Below are 21,961 nucleotides of genomic sequence, written 5' to 3' on the forward strand. Positions count from 1 at the left end.
TAGTCCAGTGCAGTTTATGGTACATAATTTCTGCATGGTACGTATGTGACTATGGGGTTATTCCGATTCCGAGTTGATCGCTGGTTGCCGATTTTCACTATGCTGCTATTTGTTGCTAATTGCGCATGCGCAAGGCACGCAGGGCGCCTGCGCTTAGTTATTTAACTAAAAACTTAGCAGATTTGCTGTGGATTCTGCTGCGCTTTTCAGTCGCTCTGCTGATCGGTAAATGATTGACAGGAAAGGGGCGTTTCTGGGTGGTAACTGAGCGTTTTCCGGGAGTGTGCAAAAAAATGCAGGCGTGTCAGTGAAAAACGCAGGAGTGTCTGGAGAAACGGGGGAGTGGCTGGCCGAACGCAGGGCGTGTTTGTGACGTCAACCAGGAACTAAACGGACTGAGCTGAACGCAATCTAGGAGTAGGTCTGGAGCTACTCAGAAACTGCAAATAATTATTTAGTAGCAGGTCTGCTAATCTTTCGTTCGCTATTCTGCTAAGCTAAGATACACTCCCAGAGGGCGGCAGCCTAGTGTGTGCAATGCTGCTAAAAGCTGCTAGCGAGCGAACAACTCGGAATGAGGGCCTATATACGTGTGTGTGCATGTAGCTGCTGCGTGGTTGCCTTATTGCAGGGTATTTCACTCAGCGTGCTATTCCTATATTACTATACCTGTGGGGGCCAAGTGTTTCAGGTTTTTCTCAGATAATATAGGTTTGTTTCACAAGATATACTACTGCAGTATTTTTTACTTGTGAATTATAGTCACTATATATATATATTTTATTCCTATTGAACCCTCAGTCTGTGCCAGCTGCGGCTGTTATTCTGAGAGTTCTTACTAGGTACAGTGCTGCTAAATATAACATACTGTTTGTACCAGGTTTCCCATTACTGTGCGCATTGTTATGTCTGCTATACGTGGCAACGACGTTGGGGCCTCTCCCACACTGCGTGGTAGTGAGGCCACTGACGGCATGGAGGATAATTTGGCAGCTGAGAGTTCAGGTTCAGGGGCTTCCTTGCCCCCCAGTGGGTCGGTAGCACTCGGGGCAACACAAGATCCACCTTGGGCTACATTTTCCACATTGTTAAACACGCTTGTAACTAAGTTGATGCCCCCTGTGGGACCACCTGTGCCGCTATCACAGATTATGGTCCCCGCTGTGAACCCGCCATAGACGGATCAGCTTTCCACTCAGTTACAGCATTTGAACCGATCCATGTCCAAATCTAAGGGTCACTCTCACCCGCATAAGACTAAATCGTCTTCTAAAAGGGCCATTACCTCCTACCGATCCGCGGCCTTAACTGACACATCCTCCGAGGAGGATGATGCTTATAGTGACCCCTCGGATACTGACGCTGATGTTTCAGATGGGGAGGGGAAATCGTCCGTGGATGTCTCAGATTTGATTAAGGCGATACGGCTCATTCTTCAGGTGGCTGATGATTCTGAGCCTGAAATTGTCTCCAAGAAACCTGATAGGTTTAAGCGCAAGAAGGTGGTTAAGCAAGTTCTACCCTACTCTAAACACCTGATTGACATACGTCAGGAATATTGGGAAAATCCGGGGACAAAGTTTACACCAAATAAGAGACTGTTGGCTCGCTATCTTCTGTCTGCGGAGGTGTGTAAAAACTGGGAAGCCTGTAGATTCTCATGTGGTGCGTATGGTTGTTTCCTCTGCCTTACCGGTAACTACCATCACCTCTTTGAAGGAACTGACGGATTGCCGGGTGGAGGGCTGTTTGAAAGCGATTTATACCCTATCTGGGGCCGTTCAAAGGCTATCTATTGCAGTAACTTGGGCTGCTGAAGCTGTTGAGGCGTGGGCTCAGGAACTCGAGGCGGAACTGCCTTCAGAAGCTTCTGAGCATGCTCGACAATGTCTCTCATATATTGCCACGGCTTCTCTGTACCTTAAGGAGGCGGCCTCCGATGCCGGGGTGCTTGTGGCCAAGGCTGCTACTGCATCCATTTTGGCCAGACGTATCCTTTGGTTGAGATCCTGGTCGTTGGATTTGGATTCCAGAAAAACCCTGGAGGTTCTTCCTTTCAAGGGAGACATTCTCTTTGGAGAAGACCTCAATAAGATTGTGGCTGACCTGGCTACTGCTAAAACAGCCTGCCTACCTAGTACGGCTCCTTCCGCACAGAGATAAAAGTACTTTCCCTCGGCCCTTTCGTACGCCAGGTAAAGCAAAAGGTCAGGCGTACCCAAAGCAAGCCCGTGCTTCCAGACCTGCCAAGCATAGACCAAAGCGTGCTTGGGCCGCCCGTCAGCCAGCTTCAAAAACTGATAAGCCTGCCGCATGACGGGGCGGGCCTCCCCCTGGGGGGATCCCAGGGTGGGGGGCCGACTTCTAGGTTTTACCCAGGAATGGTTGAAGACCACTTCGGATACCTGGATGAGGGAAGTCGTTGCCCGAAGTTATGCCATACCCTTCAAGAATCGCCCCCCCTCATCGATTTTGCCTAACAGATGTGCCTCTGGATCCGGCAAATGCAAACACGTTGCACTCGGTGGTACATTCCCTCCTGTCCACTGAAGTGGTGGTACAGGTGCCTCTGACTCAGAGGGTCGAGGGGTGCTATTCACCGCTGTTTCTAGTCCCGAAACTGAACGGGTCCTCGCGGCCCATTCTCAATCTGAAGTCCTTGAACAAGCATGTGCGAATTTCCAAGTTCCGTATGGAAATGCTGCGCTCTATTGTTCTGGTCATGGAGCCTGGTGACTATATGGTCTCCCTGGACATACAGGATGCCTACCTACAAATTCCTATTGCGGTATCTCATCAGCAGTACCTGCGGTTTGCAGTGGGCAACCTTCATTTCCAATTTGGGCATTACCTTTTGGTTTGACGAGTCTTCACCAAGGTTATGGCGGGCAAGACGGCCACGCTCCGCCATCAAGGGGTCAGGATACTACCATACCTAGACGATTTGTTGATCCTGGTGAGTTCCCCAGAACTTCTCCTGTGTCATCTCGATTTGACAATCCAGTGCATGAAAGCCCACGGATGGCTGATCAACTGGAAAAAACTCTCCCTGGTTCCGGCTCGGAGCATGGTACACCTGGGAGCGTTGTTGGACACCCACAACCAGTGGTTGTTCCTGTCTCAGGAAAAAGTCCTGAAGCTTCAGGACAAGATCTGATGCTTCCTCTCCCGTCCGCAAGTGTCGATTCATTCGGCGATGCAAGTGCTAGGTCTCATGGTGTCGGCTTTCGACATGGTGGAGTATGCTCAATTCCATTCTCGCCCTCTGCGGAAGTTGATTCTGTCCAAGTTGGGCGGCCTGCCTCACCAGATCAGATCTCACATGATCTCCCTATCTCCGGAGGTCCGTCTGTCACTGAGCTGGTGGCTTCAGGACCAACGTTTGAGCAGGGGCCGTCCCTTCTGGATATCCGACTGGGTCCTGCTGACGACTGATGCCAGTCTGAGAGGTTGGGGTGCGGTGTTGGAACAACACTCTCTCCATGGTCGGTGGACTGAGGAGGACTCTCTACTCCCGATAAACATTCTGGAACTGCGGGCAGTGTTCAATGCGTTGACAATGGGCCAGCATCTGATACAGAACAGACCTCTTCAAGTACAATCGGACATCGCCACCACGGTGGCGTACATCAATCATCAGGGTGGCACTCGAAGCTGCATGGCAATGAGGGAAGTATCAAGGATTCTTCAGTGGGCAGAACGCCATCTGCCGGCCATATAAGCAGTGTTAATTCCTGGTGTTCTGAACTGGGAGGCGGACTATCTCAGTCGTCAGGACGTGCACGCCGGAGAATGGAGCCTAGATCCGGAGGTGTTTCAACTTCTCGTGGACAAGTGGGGTCTCCCAGATGTGGACCTGATGGCGTCTCGACACAATCGCAAGGTTCCGGTCTTCGGAGCAAGGACAAGGGATCCTCAAGCAGCGTTCGTGGATGCTCTATCAATCCCGTGGAACTTTCAGCTGCCATATATGTTCCCTCCGGTGTCCCTCCTGCCCAGAGTAATACGGAAGTTCAAGCAAGAAGGAGGAAACCTACTTCTGGTCGCTTCAGCGTGGCCCAGGCGGCACTGGTTCTCCGATCTACAGGGCCTCTCGTTGGATCGTTCCCTTCTACTTCCACAACGACCAGACCTCCTCATTCAGGGCCCTTGTGTTTGGATTTGGCCCATCTGGCTTTGACGGCATGGCTCCTGAAGCTTCCGTCCTGAGGGCCAAGGGGTTTTCTGAGGCGGTTGTTCAATCTATGTTGAAGGCCCGTAAGCCTGCTTCTGCTTGGATGTACCATAGGGTCTGGAATGCTTACTTTACTTGGTGCGTGTCTCACAATCATGACGTTTTCAAGTTTAATACGGCCAAACTATTGGCCTTTCTACAACAAGTCCTGGATTTAGGCCTGCGTCTGGCCTCCCTCAAGGTTCACATCTCGGCCTTGTTGGTTTGGTTTCAGAGAAAGATCGCTACCCTACCTGATGTCCATACATTCACTCAGGGTGTGCTGAGTATTCAGCCTCCTTATGTGCCACCTGTGGCCCCTTGGGATCTTTCGGTGGTCTTGGAGGCCTTACTAGAGTCTCCGTTTGAGCCTCTTACCTTTGCTGACCTTAAGTGGCTATCCCTTAAGGTGTTGTTTTTGCTGGCTATTGCTTCAGCTAGAAGGGTATCGGACTTGGGTGCCTTATCCTATAAGTCCCCCTTTTTGATTTTTCACCATGACCGGGTGGTTCTTCGGACACACCCAGCTTGTTTACCCAAGGTGGTGTCTTCTTTCCACCTTAACCAGGAGATTGTGGTTCCGGCCTTTGATTCTCCTGAGTTGTCTTCCAAAGAGCGGTCTTTGGATGTGGTAAGGGCTCTCCGTATCTATGTGAATAGAACATCCTCCATTAGGAAATCTGATTCTCTTTTTGTGTTGTTTGGTTTTCACAAACGTGGCTGGCCTGCTTCTAAGCAGACATTGGCCAGATGGATTAGAATGGTGCTTGCACATGCTTATGTACAGGCTGGTCGTCCGGTTCCTGCTACCATAAAAGCCCATTCTACTCGGTCGGTTGGACCTTCTTTGGCTGCCCAACGTGGTGCGACCCTTGAACAGTTGTGCAAGGTGGCTATGTGGTCCTCAGGGAACACGTTTATTAGGTTCTACGCCTTTGATACTGCCACTTCCCAGGATGCTTCCTTTGGACGCCGGGTTCTTGTGCCCGCTACAGTGCATCCCCTCCCATAAGGAACTGCTTTTGGACATCCCCGATGTTACTCCTTGTGGAGCCCAGTGTACCCCACAGCAGAAAACGAGATTTATGGTAAGAACTTACCGTTGTTAAATCTCTTTCTGCGAGGTACACTGGGATCCACAAGGCGCCCACCCTGACGCACTAATCTCTTTTGGGTTGGTCTTGGCATAGCCGCTGACACCCTCTCCTGCTGTGATTGTGTGGTGTATTTGGCTACGAGCGGTTGTCGTCTCTGGTACCTGCCACTGCATTGGGCTGGTTAACTAAACTGAGCTCTCTGGCTTGGCAAACAGTCTAAAGCTTTGAGCCTTTTGGTGCCTTGGATCAAGATCCTACTCTACACCCCAATGTTATTCCTTGTGGAGCCCAGTGTACCTCGCAGAAAGAGATTTAACAACGGTAAGTTCTTACCATAAATCTCGTTTATATATATATATATATATATATATATATATAATATATATATATATAATTTTTTTTTATATCATATGATATGATACAAAATTATATCATGAGTGCCCCTATGTACAGCCCTATATAATATCTTGGCACGTTATAACTAATAGATAGCAATGATAAAAGAGAAAGACTGGTTAGATAGGCTATATCTGGTTATGTTCGCCTTACCATATTTCACAAAATGGAACCACTGTGAAATAGAGTCAATGGCCCACAGTACATATGGACATTCATACTGTCTACTTCAGTATATCAACATCTCGTTGTTAGATCAAAGATGGCAGTAAATCTGCCCAAATCAATTTTGTCAAACCGTCCACTTTTGGAATGCAATTAGCATTAAAGAGACTTGAGAGACTACATTGACCATCCAAATGACATTGCTGTATCTCACACTTCCAACCATTTTGGAATAAGAACTTATTCAATGTCCAATAATTTTACTACATTGGTTGTACTCTGAAAATCTTTGCTCACTTTCTTAAACTCAAAAAGGAGGACACATACTATTGACTTAGCATTCAAAGTTATATTTTTTTATGACTTCCTTCTGGATTGAACATACAGTATTCCTATTCCCAATTAGCCGAGCATTTGGTTAAATTTTTTCCCTGCTATTGTTGCACTTGCAAAAACTAATGGTGCTAATGGGTATTCCCAACCGGTTTGGCATTATGGCCTGGCAACCTGGACAATTCCCCATGTCAGCATATAGTTTCACATCCCATCTGATACTACACGAAACCTATTCCTAATTAAGTGTCTGTGCTTCTTGGGGAGTTCTGGAAAATTCCCTGGTGATCAGAGCTGCTTCCACTAGGTAAATCTCAGTAAGTAGCAAAGCATAGAGTGGTTATTTTAGCCAACTTTCAAGGGTGGAAGCAGGGCTTGTGCATTTTGCTCTAAGACCACCAGTTGTTCTTTAGTTTGAGCATGGGGCTAATACTACATCTGTCTGAAATGTTACATGGTAGGCCTCAGAATTGAGTCCTAGTCTATCTGACATGGCTTCTTCAGTGATGGCATAATTCCTCTGACAATGTGACAGATAATGAGCCTTCATTTTGTTTTTTAATACTTTATTTTTATACTCTACTTTTATATGATTATAAGGAGAAGGTAATATGAATACGGTTGACGGTTCCAACATAGGGCAGCATAAGCTACTTGGACTTCTCCACACATTGAGGGAGCGGTTCCAGTTTCCCATATTTAAGGGGTCCCACATTGAACCAAAACAACCGGCTAAATGCTGATGAGGAACTCCTTAGAATCATCTGCCTCTCTCCTTTTAGGCAGCAAAGACGTTGCCACCGCTGTTGTGCGATAGGACCAATAGCAGTTGTGTTCTTGATTACAGCATCTGTTCCACATGTTCAGCTCTTTCTTTCTGTGACATGGTCAGTAAGTGTCTGCTATGATGTTCAAGCTATGGTTCCTGAGTTGCCATGAACACAGCTGTCTCCATCCTGGCCCATATCAGCTGACCAACCAGGATCCCTCTAATGTCATCAACTGTAAATGTGGGAAAATAAACAGGATAAGCATACTGATTACAAACTGTAATACTGGGTAGGAAAGTGTGCCAAATGACGCAGTGCAGCTAGATATTTAAAGGCTTAAAGACAAATGTCACCACATTTGAGACGCAGACTGAAATACAAAAGATATAAGCCTTCCTAATATACTCAGCGCAGAAAACAAGAAAAAGTGGAAAAGCAATACGTTCCTTATGTTGATGTGTAGATTCGGATGTTCCTATCCAAGTTCTTCAAATAAGTAATGTCCAATGTATGTACTCCAAATATGAAAAGTGAAGCAAAAAAAAAGGACAACCAATGTGTAGTAAATCTCAGTACAAAGTAATGTCTCTAGAGAATTGCAGACGTCAAATTCTTGCGTACCCCACTCACTCGATTAGAGGTGAATATGTGCCCATCAAGGTATCTTTGCACACTTTTAACAATCTTCTGCCGTATCTATACACCCTCAAAGTGTGAAATGAAGGTGAATGTAGAGCAGAATAATTTGTAAGATGTGGAGCGTACCCCAGAACTCACAACAGAAAGGAGGGTGTGAAACACATCAAGGTATCTTTAGGGTGTAATGGTTTTCACACACGGCGTACCCCGACTCACACTTGGCAATGTAGGATGAATCCTATCAAGGTATCTTTAGTATGCTTGTTGGATTCAAACTGACATTATTGAACTGTGTGCACAATAAAGAACTTGACTTTTACTCCTCTGTCGTTTTGGTCATGCCTTTGGGCGCCTGTACTAAGGGTATCCTGCATGTACAGGAATCCCATACGGCCACCCAGATTCATGTACACGTCAGCCCCTACGCCTGAGGCTTCCCCAGGTCAGCCTCAACCCTCAGGCGTGACAGTTAGCACTGACCAAATGAATACATCCGGAGAACAGGCCCAAGTGTCCAACCCTGTACAACAGCTGGCAGCCCGCCTAGAACATCAAGAGGCTGCACAGGGTCAAGTGATTTGCTGGCTCCAGGACCTCTGTACCAGACTGGATGGAATTCAAGCAACCTTCCATGGTCCTAGGGCATCCACTGTATCTCCAGCAGTACCTCAGGTGGAATCCCCAGCCACCATTCCCATTTCTGCACCTCGACTCCATTTGCCAGCTAAGTTTGATGGTTCCGCTAAAGCTTGTCTGGTGTTTTCAAACCAATGTGAAATACATTTTAAACTAACACCTGGCAACTTTCCTATGGAGCATACCAAGGTAGCCTACGTTATCTCCCTCCTCTGCGGCTCCGCCCTGGATTGGGCATCACCTTTGTGGGAGAGATCTGATGTGTTATTGTCTTCATACACAAACTTTGTGGCGGCCTTTAGACGCATCTTTGATGAGCTGGAGTGAGTGACTCCTGCCTCTACCGACCTTCTTAGGTGCAATTCCAAATTCTAGCACCTGAACTTTCTTGTAATGATGATGCTCTCTATGCAGCTTTCTGGCATGGGTTATCTGAAAGGATTAAAGATGAGCTTGCTACCAGAGACTTACCTCAAAAATTGGATGAGCTCATATCCCTCTGCACGAAGGCTGATCTCTGAGTCCGTGAAAGGGCAGCTGAGCGTGGGAGGTCTATGCTTCCTAAAACATCTGCAGTGGTTCCTCCATGCCAACCGTCTCCTCCTAAGGATGAGCCCATGCAGATTAACCGTTCTCATCTGTCGCCTGCAGAGCACAGAAGACGTCTTTCCGAACACCTGTGTCTGTACTGTGCTGCACCATCCCATGTTATTAACGCTTATCCTAAGTGTCAGTTAAACTCCAGATCCTAGCCAATCAAGGAGAGGACCAGCTAGAAGTGATGAACTCCTCTCCATCATAATGTGATTGTAATGTTCCTATATCTCTGCAAGTACCCCAGCGCTTCAGGAATCTTATTGCTCTTCTGGATTCTGGAGCAGCCAGGAACTTCGTTGCTGCCAACCTCATTAAGCGGTGGTCCCTACCCACTGAGAGACTTTCGTCCTCTTTATGCCTGACTGCTGTGGATGGCAGCAGGATTTCTGATGCTACTATTAAATACAAGACCCTACCCATCGGTCTGAAGGTAGGAGTTCTCCACTGTTGTCTTTTGTAGTCATTACCAAAGCTACAAATCCTCTAGTTTTGGGCCTCCCGTGGATTCGTCCTCATAATCCCCAGATTGATTGGAATACTATGCAGATCCTGGCATGGAGTCCTTCTTGTCTTGGAGCCAGTCTTCAAAAAATTCTTCCAGCTCATAGTTCCACTTCCAAGCCTCCTGATGTTCCGCCTCTTCCATACCAAGAGTTCACTGATGTCTTCAGTAAATCCTCCGCAGATATTCTTCCTCCTCATAGAGAGTGGGATTGTCCGGTTGACCTCATTCCAGGAAAGACTCCTCCTCGAGGGCGCACCTACCCTCTGTCACTTCCTGAGACTCACGCTATGGAGGTTTATATTAAAGAAAACTTTGCCATGGGGTTCATCTGGCCATCCTCTTCACCTGCAGGTGCAGGTTTTTTCATTGTTAAAAAGAAAGATGGGGGATTACGTCCGTGTATCGACTACCGAGGACTAAACGACATCACAGTAAAGAATCGGTATCCATTACCATTAATCACCAAGCTATTTGACCGTGGTAGTGGAGCCACTATCTTTTCTAAGTTGGATCTGAGGTGTGCTTACAATCTCATCTGTATCCAAAAGGGTGACGAGTGAAAGACTGCTTTTAACACACACCAACTAATCTGTCACCATTGATGTGGATGCATCATCCGTTGGAGTAGGGGCTGTGTTATCCCAGCGAGCTGCAGATGGCCACCTCTATCCCTGTGGTTATATCTCCCGATAGTTCTCTCCTACGGAACGCAACTACGTCATTGGCGAACAAGAACTTTTGGCTATAAAGCTCGCCCTGGAAGAATGGAGATACTTACTCGATGGTGCCTCCAACACTATCACCATTCTGACAGACCATAAAAAGCTCTTGTACTTGAAAGCTGCGCAGTGTCTTAATCCTCGCCATGCCAGATGGGCACTCTTCTTTTCCAGGTTCAATTTAAAGCTCTCATTTTGTCCATGGTCCCAAAATTGTAAATCTGATACCCTTTCTTGCTCCTGGGAGCAAAAAAGCAAGTCTGATTCCACTGGTAAGGTTCACATAATTGACCCAGTGGCATTCTCCGCCATGGTAGTGCTCTCCACGCCTCCACCCGAGAAAACTTTTGTGAAACCGGCTCTCAGAAAGTAGCATTGGGTACATTCTTCTCGCTTCACCGAACACACGGGTATTCAGAAAACCTACGAGTTTGTTTCCAGATCTTACTGGTGGCCGACAAGACATCACAGAGTTTATTGCCTCCTGCTCTTAGTGTGCTCAGCATATCTCGCCAGTTGCCTGCCGGGCAACTGATGCCTTTGTCCGTTCCCTGTCATCCATGAACCCATTTATCAATGGACTTTATTACGACCTTTCTGAGTGCAACAAATTCAATACCATCTGGGTGGTAGTTGACCGGTTCACAAGATGGCGCATTTCATTCCTGTCACCGGTCTTCCATCAGCTCCCAAGCTGGCTCAAGTTTTCATTCAGGAGATATTTAGCCTTTATGGACTGCCTGAAGAGATAATCTCCAATAGAGGAGTCCAATTTGTGGCCAAATTCTGGCGAAATCTGTGTATGACCCTCCAAGCAAGGTAAAATTTTCCACCGCCTATCACCCCCAGGCTAATGGGCAAACTGAGAGGGTGAATCAGGACTTGGAGGCATTCCTTCGTATCTAGATATCCTCTTCACAAGACGACTGAGCTCATCTTCTTCCGTGGGCTGAATTTTGTCATAACAACCAGTATCACGCTTCATCATCGTCCACACCTTTTCATGCCAACTATGAGTTCCACCCCAAAGTCCCTGAATTCCAGCCGCTTCCAGCGACATCAGTACCTGCTGTTTATCCCATTCTGCGACAGTTCTCCAGAAACTGGAAGAATATCCATTCAGCTCTCTTAAAAGTATCCGCCAGGCACAAAAAAGAAGCGTAAAGCAGTTCTTGCTCTTAAACCAGGTGATCGAGTTTGGCTCTCCATGAAAAATCTAAGACTAAAGATTCCTAGTATGAAGTTTGTGCCCTGATATATCTGGCCTTTTCAAATTGAGCAAGTCATCAACCCTGTGGCCTACAAACTCAAGTTGCCTCTGTTTTTGAAAATTCCCAGAACATTCCATTTTTCCCTCCTCAAGCCGGTGGTCCTGAATCAATTTCATTCACTGCTTCCCAAAGCACCCAAGGCCCATACTCAACGTAGCATTGAGTATGAAGTGTCAAAGATTCTGGACTCACGCTTTCGGTACGGTCATTTCCAATATCTAATCGATTGGAAAGGTACGTAAGGTTGGTTCAGGATTTCCATGCCAGGTTTTCCTATAAGCCAAGAGGTGTCCTGGGGCCACCCCTAAAGGGGGGTGGGGGAGGGGGGGGTGCTGTCACGAACTGGGAAACTAAGCACACTTACCATCCAAGTGCCTTCTCAGACTGTCCCTGCGCTCCAAGCCTGGACTCCATCTGCACTGTTTGTGTGCAGCACGCTGCACGGCATCTCCACAGTCTCTCCTCAGCGATCCCGGTGACGCTGATATGTCAGCTACCCAGCATGCCCCTCCTGTCCTAGCGGATGGTATCTCCTTCTCTCCGCTGCTGCAGGTGCCACCATTGCTGTAAGTCTCAGCATGCTGTTTACAAACAGACTTTAACCTCCAGATCCAAACATGGGTGCAGCCATGTTTGGGTTAATCACATGGCTGTCTACTGCTAATCCGCTGCACACTGTATCCTTCCTGATTGCCCAGCCAATCCCTGCTTCCCAGGGCTTCCCAGGCTTCCTGTTGTCAGTGTTATGGTTGTCTAACCCATTGTTGGATGTCTCTACAATCTGTGATTATTCCTGCTTGCTGTCTCCAGGTATTCCAGCTCCTGTGACCTTGCTCCACTTAAAGAGACCTGCACCAGTTTCCATCCTGCGATGCTGCCTGACTCCAGCGGTGTTTCCACATTGCCTCCTGTTACCAGCAGTGTTTCTACACCATCTCCAGTTACCAGCAGTGTTCCCACATTGTTTCCAGTTACCATCTGTGTCCCAGCATTGAACTCTTTCACCATCGGTGTCCCAGCATTGAACTCTGTCACCATCGGTGTGTTCACATTGAGTTCTCACCATCTGTGCCAGTTCCACTTAGCATCCTCGGCAGTCCTCCAACTCTCAGCCTACCTCGGTCCTCTGCCATCGACTCCTGCTTCCAGTGTGTCATCTTCTGGTCGGTATCAGTTCATCTCATCAGTACAGTGGTTAGCTGTTTACATCTATGGACTATACCATCTCAGTGTCATCCAAGACTGTGCAATATTGATGTCATACTATGCCAAACAACATACTTGCTACTACTGTATTTGAGGAACTGTGCTGCTATGTTTACTCTGTGAATTCTAACTGCTGAGCATTGAGTCTTTCACCAAACTGCCATTGTGATTATTGAACTGTGTGCATAATAAAGAACTTGAATTTTATTCCTCTGTCGTTTTGGTCACGCCTTCGAGCGCCTGTGCTAAGGGTATTCTACATGTCCAGAAATCCCATATGGCCACCCAGGTTCACGTATACATCAGTCCCTACGCCTGAGGCTTCCCCAGGTCAGCCTCAACCCTCAGGCGTGACACACACCATGTGCCACAGCAGGGATGCCCATCAAAGATTAAACCCATCAATGTGTTACCTTTGATTGTTCCATGCCATGTGATGCATCGATGGAACCATCAATTGAGACCATTGATGGTTAAACATTCGATGGCCATCCCTGCACTGCAGGGTATATGCTAAAGCTAAATGCATGTATCTACATAATGTATTTTCTGGAATAAAAAATATAAACGAGCAGTAGTATACAATAAAAAAGGATGTCCATTCTGTAACAGAAATGGTTCTGCCACTGTAAAAATTGGTATTTTCACCATATTTGCAGATGCACTTTAATTACTGGTGAATAGTAGGCTTACATAGGGCCTAATTCAGACCTGATCGCAGCAGTCAATTTGTTAGCTAATGGACAAAACCATGTGCACTGCTGGGGGGCATATATAACATGTGCAGAAAGAGTTTTATTTGGGTGGGGTGTGTTCAAACTGAAATCTAAATTGCAGTGTAATAATAAAGCAGCCAGTATTTACCCTGCACAGAAACAATATAACCCACCTAAATCTAACTCTCTCTGCACATGTTATATCTGCCTCCCCTGCAGTGCACATGGTTTTGCCAATTAGCTAACAAATTTGCTGCTGCGACCAGGTCTGAATTAGGCCCATAGTCCGTGTCTGGACTACTTATTGACTGTCCACTAAACAGCAAATTCTTAGAGTATTACCACTAGATATTTGTAAGCCAGGTTTGCCGCTCAGTCCAATATATTGTCTGCCAACAAAAGAAAATACACATTATAATACCACAAGGCATCTCAACCATCTGGCAAGTAATTTGTGACTTCCTTTCTGCATTTGAAATATAATCCAATTCCCATGCGGTAATTTGCAATTACACAGCCTCTGTCTCCTGTCTATGAAATGCTTAACCAACATTTTTCATAAAAGGTTTCTAAATTATAAATAATGTATACAGAAATGATAGGGACAATTTCCATTTCATTGATTAAGCTATTATATGAATCTTCAGGTTCTCCTACTATACTGCATGCTGGGACTTTTGGTTCCTCTTCACAGGCTGATCTATTAATTTCAACAGATTAGTATATCTTGGTATCCCATTTTCCTGATGTAATACTTACCTGGCATGGGAGCAGCCTGGATTCAGCAAAACAAACTCAGTAAAGTAATTTGGTTTTATAAATAGGAAAACTTTACAGTAAAGAACAGCTTTTAGCTATAAGTTTGTCAAAAGCAGTGTAGTGAATGTTGTTAGAAATTTGCACAACACACACATAGGCTGCTGTACATACAAACAATATATGCAGTAGTGTACATGCAAAAAAATGGATGCATTACACAACACACACATAGGCTTCGGTACCTACTACATACATACATACATACATACATACAATGCATTACACAACACACACACATAGGCTGCTGTACATACAAACAATACATGCAATACAATACTGTACATGCAAAAAATACATGCATTACACAACACACATAGGCATCGGTACATACATACATACATACATACATACATACACACATACATTACATGCATTTCACAACACACACATAGGCTTCGGTACATACATACATACATACATTACATGCATTACACAACACACACATAGGCTGCTGCACATTAAAAAAAATATGCATTACACAACACACACAGGCTGCTGCACATACATACAAACATACACCACGCAAGTACAGTACCAGGGGCAGAGAGGAGATGACTAGCGGCAGCCACGGCACTGCAGAAAGGACATAGAGAGAGCTGCTTTGGCTGAGGCTGAGCATGCGCAGCAGCTCCCAGGCTCCTCCGTATGCATAGACTGGGCTCTGCAGATCAGAGCTCACTGCAGCAGCAACTGCGGCCGCAAACGTGATCGCAGTCACGGTCCATGGGGAGATGGAGACATAGCTGTCTCCGTCTCTGAAAAAATAATTCTGACCACCAGGGGTGTTTGGGGGTACTCATAAACCCCTCCCCTCCTGCGTGTGCCACTGTAACTAATCCAAGGCACAAGTCCAGTGACTCAACCAGGCAGTGTGGTTTATTGAATAGGTGATTATACAGTCATACTCATGTTACAATGGATAAGAAGGAGCATGAAGCCGAGCTTGTAGCGGAGCAGGGTCAGACAGCTCACCAGCCGGTGACTGTCTCATGCATCTGTCTACCACTGTATCACTCATAGACAGTGGCAAGATGGCTCTGCACATGCCCAGTAATAGTACTGGTGGCCATCTTAGTAAAGGCTCTTGACGAACCATGTTGAATACTGTGCTGTAGCACTCTCAACTTCTAATAGTTGTAGATACAATTGTTATCAAATACCGATTGTATCATCAAAATTAAAAAAAACTGGAGAAATGACACAAGGAATCGGAATGATTTATGCCCTACGAGTGGACTAAGATCATGGTTATATTACAGAAGTTTTAAAATAGTAGACTGGCCTTGGATCCTTGTTGAAGTTCTTAGGTGTGAAACGTGATAATGTGCACATGCAGCTAACCACATGCACAGTGTTGTTTTGGTCCAGTGAGGCATAAATCCATGAGGATGGTTCTATACAAGACTCTGTTTTGGTGTAGAGTGGAGAAGGGGGGCAGAAGGCTCCTCCCAGAATGATCCTGTGCAGAGTAATGGTGACATGACATGCCCCTTTATTTGGATGACTGACTTTGCCAGTTGCTACTTATTTAGGTTCCCCTGAACCTTGACTCTCCCTTATCTAAGGTGGTCTAGTGCAGGGATGTGCGGTCAGGGTAGGCAGGGGAGGAAGATCCTTACCTGTCATACTCCAGGACACTCCAGAGTTTGAACATAAAAATTATTAGAAAAATAAAAAGAGGATATTTGTAACTTATAAGTATTATAATGTATGAAATATGTAATCTTTGTTTTATTCTAATCATTGTGTTATTCTAGTTATTCTAGTCATTTTTATAGTCGAAACTCACCACCAAATCATACATGTGTGAGTAAATGTGGCTCTGGTACTAGATAGTGCCTCACTAGCCCTTGACCTCACCAGTCTAGTGGTAGTGCCAACAGCAGGGGATTAAGAAAAGCATGAGAATCTGAGTATGTGACAGCAGAAGATTTGGGGGTGGTTTGTACCGGGGGCACAATACATGACATCAGGAGAATTGGAGGCACAATATGTGACAACAGGAAAATTGGGGGGAACAGTGCATAACGAGGCAATGTATCCTTTTAAGAATTTTGTCTGTATTGTCTCTGTGTACGGTATAGTGGTCACTAGTATTGTATTTGCTAATAGCATATATCATTTATTTTATTTATTCATATATTTTATTGCCTATAAAAACCACATGCACAATTTTCTTTGTTTAAAGCTGGTTGATAAGTCTGAGTACTTGGTTATGTTTGCCCCTCAGGCCATAAATTGACAGACCTTACCTACAAATTTGCTTCTTGTTTAATTGTTTTCTTTGCTCCTGATTCTCAATCAGCCCATGTCTGCAAATATTTTATAAATATAATCTCAAAATTGTTTGATATAAGTTATTATTTTTACAGACACAAAAGGCAATTCCTTGTCATTCCAAGTTATTTAGTCAAAGTAACTATTGGGTCCTCGGCCACTGGAGTTTACAAAAAAAGAAAAAAGTTTGGTTTGGATACTGTTGAGTAAGGCAATGGGGATTCAGTGCCTCTGAACTCAGATTCACCTTGTGTACCCAACACAGTAAATAGATATGCAACCCTCTAATGAGTGCTTTCTCAAATTGCACCAGATTTACCCTATTACTTTGCTGCATTTTCCTTAAGTACAAAACAGGAGCTTTGAGCCAACATCCCTCCATGCTAACTCTTTGCTATGTCCGCCTGGCACAGCATAATATTTCATCCAGATTTCTGGCATTGCAATCACCGAGTCCATATGCCAAACAACTCAACAGCATGCCAGGACTGTATATGAAACATAACCTGAAATATGAGATGTGTCCTGAGTTCACAGACCACTGAGCAATGTGAGAGTGCCCAGCCATTGGGCTTATACATAGGCAATGCAAAACAAGCTTATTGTAGTTAAAACCTTAGATAACACGTTGTACTTTAAGCCATGTTTTTAGCAGTGTTGAAAGTGTGACCTCAAAACTTTCCTGTAGCATAGCGCACAATCTGCTAAATGAACGCTTCCAAAGACCTCTACTACATTTTTACTTAGCATGAACGGCTCTGAATTCTGCAGGCAATTTGAAGTATAGCAAAGGAAACTCTTGGCATGCAGTCTCTGCGTACAGTTACTTTCGCTCACTTTTTGGAGGGATTGTCAACATCAAATTGCATTTAATGTGTTTTAGGAAAGTGAATTAAATAGTAAAAGTTAAAATCTTTATAAAAGGGACATATCATTTATGTAATATCCCTCTTTAGTTTTTAAATAAATTACTTGTGTCACTGCTGTGATGGCAAACCAGTCCTAAGGGTTATTACATAGACCATTATAAATGTATTTTATTTTTTAATTTATATAATAGTGACAATAATCATATACTGCATGCATATATATATATATATATATATATATTTATACATCTCTATCTATCTATCTATCTATCTATCTATCTATCTATCTATCTATCTATCTATCTATCTATCTATCTATCTATCTATCTATCCATACATATACAGTAATAGAGGTGTAGATAGATAGATAGATAGATAGATAGATAGATAGATAGATAGATAGATAGATAGATAGATAGATAGATAGATAGATAGATAGATAGATTTATTTTTAGGTAGGCAGGTTTAGTCATATCAGTGGCACAGCAGAACATAATGCTGTCTCAGTCTTTTTACACATTAGTTAAAAGTGATTGGCATCTACAGAGTGCCCATAATACATACAAAAACTGGTGTATCTGCAGCAGTTATATTAAATTACATCTCACTCGGCAGTCATTTAACATTAGAGACAGCTAAACAAAATGTCCTGATTGATGCTGAATTTTTAGACCATGTTCGTGTCATACAATATCCTGTAGTATTGAGAGTAGTTTAAAAAAATGCGATCACTTCTTTTAGATGGAATCGCTGAAGTTGAGCTTATGTGTTTTTGTTTTCCTATTAAACATATAAATATGACACATAATAGAAATATAAAAGTACAAAATAATTATAGATAACTATGAAAAAAATGATTTAAAAAAACTCTTTATGTGTGTGTGTGTGTGTGTGTGTGTGTGTGTTGTACCAAATGTACAAATATTAAAACTTATAGAGATAGATTATATTTTTTGTAGAAAACAAAATAAGCAAGATTATCCATTAAGCAAAATTTAAATAGTAATTTTCTGTGTAAGAATGAACGGACTTATTCATCTAAACTAATAGTCATGAAAAAAGAAAAGCTATGTCAAACAAGGTATTTTATTTAAAGAGTTTTTATTTTTTTATCGTCCAGCCACAACTTCAACATTGTGATTGGTCGAAATCAATAAGCGCCATCCAAAAAAGACTTTAGATGTAACATCGAATGACCAGAATACCTGTACATTGTTAGATATTTCAATAGTCCCAAAAACAGATAACAGGCATTTTTTCCAATGCCATGAGACAGTATAAAAATGCACAAATAAGTGCCAGCCGTGGATGAGGTGCCTGTTGGGTGAGAATTGAGGGTTCAGTCCTTGTTGTCTTTTGGTCTTTGGCTGTTTAATGTTTTACCAGAGCTTGGAATTCTGAAATAGGAAAAAGAAAAGAAAATGATTAATGAAATACCCCAAAACATGCATTTCTACCCATTTGCACTGAAATTTAAATTCTAAATAATATAGACTTTTTGATATTGGGGCCCATATAGAAGTATAACAATAAAACATGTTCAGCAGAAAGGTTTCTATTCTCTTGCACCAGGGGACAGTCTCAAGCACAGATCCATTTTAAAACTGTTTTTTTTAATTTAACATATAGCAATGTAATTTTTATACTTATAGTTCTATGTGACTAACGTAGCATTGTAGCTATAGTAAACATGTTTTTTCTCTTTTATGAGACTTAAATTGGAACATTAAAGGTGGAAATGTGCAAGGCAAGAGTGGCTACAAAGATGCTTAGCCTGAGCCCTAAGCTTTGAGAATCTAACTCATTGCTAGTATGTGCTTGCAAGACATGGGCATATTTATACTGGGTGCAGGGAGTGTGGTACACATGGACCCCTGGTTTACCCGATACACCAACACAAGGTCCGATTGGGTTGAGATGGGCGGCATTTTCCCTGGAGTTTCATCAAAGGTATTTTTGAAGCAATCGCATAAGCAGAAAATGGCAAAGACTATTCAAGACTAGTCATTGCTATCATCTGCACATGCACCATTTTCCGGGGAAAGTTGGGCCACAAAAATTAGCATTTGTTGAATCACCATTGCAGAAAGGGCTCCTATGGGCTGTATTAAAGAAGAATCAAGAAATCAACTATGAGCATAAGCTTACCATCTACTCCAATCTTGCCATCTCCATCAGAGTCACCAGCCTTCAGGAACTTCTGAGTTTCCTCTGCATTCAATTTTCTGGCTTTATCGTTAAAGTTCTGAAGGAAGAGTCTGATGGTAAAAAGAAAGTGTTATAAGCTGTTATGCTTCTAGTGTTCTAGTATGCCTGTAAGTCTGATATTGCAGTAATGTGTGGATTCTTGTTAGGCATTAGAATGATGATTAAAAAATAAAATAGATTTCCCTATTTCCATTTTATTTTGCAGTCTGCGAAATAAAATTTTCAGGTATGCCAGAGTATCTTTTCTTTAAGTGTCCTATTTATAGGACAGCTAGGCCAGGATGTAATGAAGTCCGACTTCAGTGGCCATGCAGGATTCCAGCCAAACTCAGACATTTTTTTAAAGGAGCAATCATGTACAAGGCTAAACCATGCCTTGTACATGATTGCTCCTTTAAAAAAAATGTCTGAGTTTGGCCGGCATCTCTCACGGCCGCCAAACTCAGACTTCATTACATCCCGCCCCTGGTTTAATCATTAGAGAGAGATTTATTTTAAGATAATTGCAATTCAAATATATATCCTTACCCAAGTTCATCTTCCTCAATGTATCCACTGCAGTCTCTGTCAAGAATTTCAAAAACCTTCTTGGCCTGATCACCGGACTTGCCACTAAGGCCAACTATCTTGAAGAAGCTTTTGTAATCGAATGAGCCGTCAGCTGATAAAAAAGAAAAAATATTCTACGTAAGCATCTTCACAAGCATTGGTCTTTGCAAATGAACTGTAATGTATTTTCTAGAGGTTATACAGCTATTATTTTCATATAATAATGAATAGAATGTAAGTCAAACCTAAAATTACATATGGTATTGCATCCATTGCCAAATTGAGCAGTTTTTTTAAACATTTTTTCCATTAAAAGTAAAAAAATATATATTTTGTCAAACGTATTTTCAGTCAGTTTTATATCTATCACTGTAACTTAGCAAGATAAAACTCTAAGCAATATAAAATAATTTAGTAATTTAAATTATTTTATCTTTGTAGTGTACTATAAGTAAATATTAAGAGCAAAGATAATACAACATTTCCATTCATACATATTTTAATTTAGTCAATCATCCTATAGCAAGATAAATAGTGTATACCAACAAAATATATTGCAATATATTACAATTAACTTTACCGCTATAATATTAGCAATGTACATCATTTTATGGTTGTGTTTTAAATTAAGTAGAAGTCTGTAACTTACCCTCTACACTCTTCAGGGCAGCCTCAATGTCCTTAGCGGACAGAATATCAGTGATAGACATGCTGTAAATGAAAACAAAAATCTAGAATTTGTACTGTGCCATTGAGAAAGAACATGTCTCCCCAAGCACTTCTCTCATGTCTAATGTCAGTACTGCAAAATGTTTGAGGTTTTTACATTTATACCCATTGCAGAATATTCTAGCAGTCTTGATCAGTTATTAAAACCCCACATTTCCTTTATAAATATAAGAAAATATAGGAGTGAAAAATACTATGATATAATGTAAACTAGAGGTTCTCAAAAGCCTCTTCAAGGCACCCCAAATGGTCCATGCTTGACCACAGGTGACTTACTTAGCACCTCAGTTAATTTGATCTAACTATATGGGCTGAGCAATAGAAATACCTTAAACCTGATGTGTTAGGGTGTCTTGAGAACCATATTAGAGAACCTCTGCTATATACAATGAAAATATTTTTTAACGCAAACAACATTTTGAAAATAATTTTTTTTGTATTTTCAAGATCAGTTAGAAATCTTAACTTTTCACTACTCCACTTTTACAGAGGAATGTTTTGCATTATGTATAATAATTTATTTAATTATATTTCTTGACCCAGTTCTAAAGCACTGTTGAATATTCTGATGCTATTTAAATAAATGTAATTAATAATAATAATAATAATAATAATAATAATAATAATAATCTGCATCATCATAATAAAATATGAATACTAATTATTTATAATCATAATAATAATCCTTGTCTGCTTCAGTTGTATCCTTCTGTTCCAGTCCTATGCTGCTGAAGAACCTTCCTTGATATCCTTCACATAATCTGACTCTGCATCTTAATATCTTACCTTGTGGTGTTTGGGGCTGGGCAGTTAGGCTATCTGCTTGGCAATGGAGTGCTTGCTGAGTCTCCTCCACGGGGCTAGCCCCATTTATATATACTTTAAGTTGCATGCCATATACAGATCTGAGGTCCCAGCGTCACAGATAGGGAATGGTGTCAAGTGAACTTGCCTAACTAATCATCTAGCACTATTTTTATCTCAAGAGAATTCATATGATATTTGCAAACGCAACAAGATAAGTGACTGGATATATTCAAAAATAAAAGGAAAATCCTTGGAAGGGTAATATTTCTTTATGCTGGAATAGCTAAAAACCTATAACAGGAGTAAAAAAATATTTTTGCACTACATTTGCCCAGTGTAAGAGCAAATAAACACATGACATTTTAACAGGCTATGTACTAGAGCACAAGATGACAACATGGAACACCTTGCATTTAAACACTATGTTATCTAGAACAACC

At 42.8% G+C, this 21,961-nt stretch overlaps 1 protein-coding gene across 1 annotated transcript; it reads right to left on the bottom strand.

Moving 5' to 3' along the window:
- Window positions 1-18,312: 18,312 nt before the first annotated feature.
- On the bottom strand, window positions 18,313-21,608 carry LOC134945296 (parvalbumin beta-like). Its single transcript, XM_063934493.1, has 5 exons — window positions 21,501-21,608; window positions 20,635-20,696; window positions 19,965-20,097; window positions 19,377-19,486; window positions 18,313-18,625 (listed from the first exon to the last, which is right to left on the bottom strand). Exons 2-5 carry the CDS (start codon window positions 20,693-20,695, stop codon window positions 18,600-18,602), a joined length of 330 nt encoding a protein of 109 aa, XP_063790563.1. The 5' UTR covers window position 20,696; window positions 21,501-21,608; the 3' UTR covers window positions 18,313-18,599.
- Window positions 21,609-21,961: the final 353 nt, after the last annotated feature.

Source organism: Pseudophryne corroboree, chromosome 7 (assembly GCF_028390025.1).
Source record: "Pseudophryne corroboree isolate aPseCor3 chromosome 7, aPseCor3.hap2, whole genome shotgun sequence".
In the NCBI taxonomy this organism is placed as follows: domain Eukaryota; kingdom Metazoa; phylum Chordata; class Amphibia; order Anura; family Myobatrachidae; genus Pseudophryne; species Pseudophryne corroboree.

Coding starts and splice junctions, on each gene's coding strand:
- LOC134945296 (XM_063934493.1), bottom strand. CDS start 20,695: ATGTCTATCACTGATATTCTGTCCGCTAAGGACATTGAGGCTGCCCTG. Junction 20,098..20,634: donor TGCCCTGAAGAGTGTAGAGG/GTAAGTTACAGA, acceptor CTTTTTTATCAG/CTGACGGCTCATTCGATTAC. Junction 19,487..19,964: donor ATTGAGGAAGATGAACTTGG/GTAAGGATATAT, acceptor TTTTACCATCAG/ACTCTTCCTTCAGAACTTTA.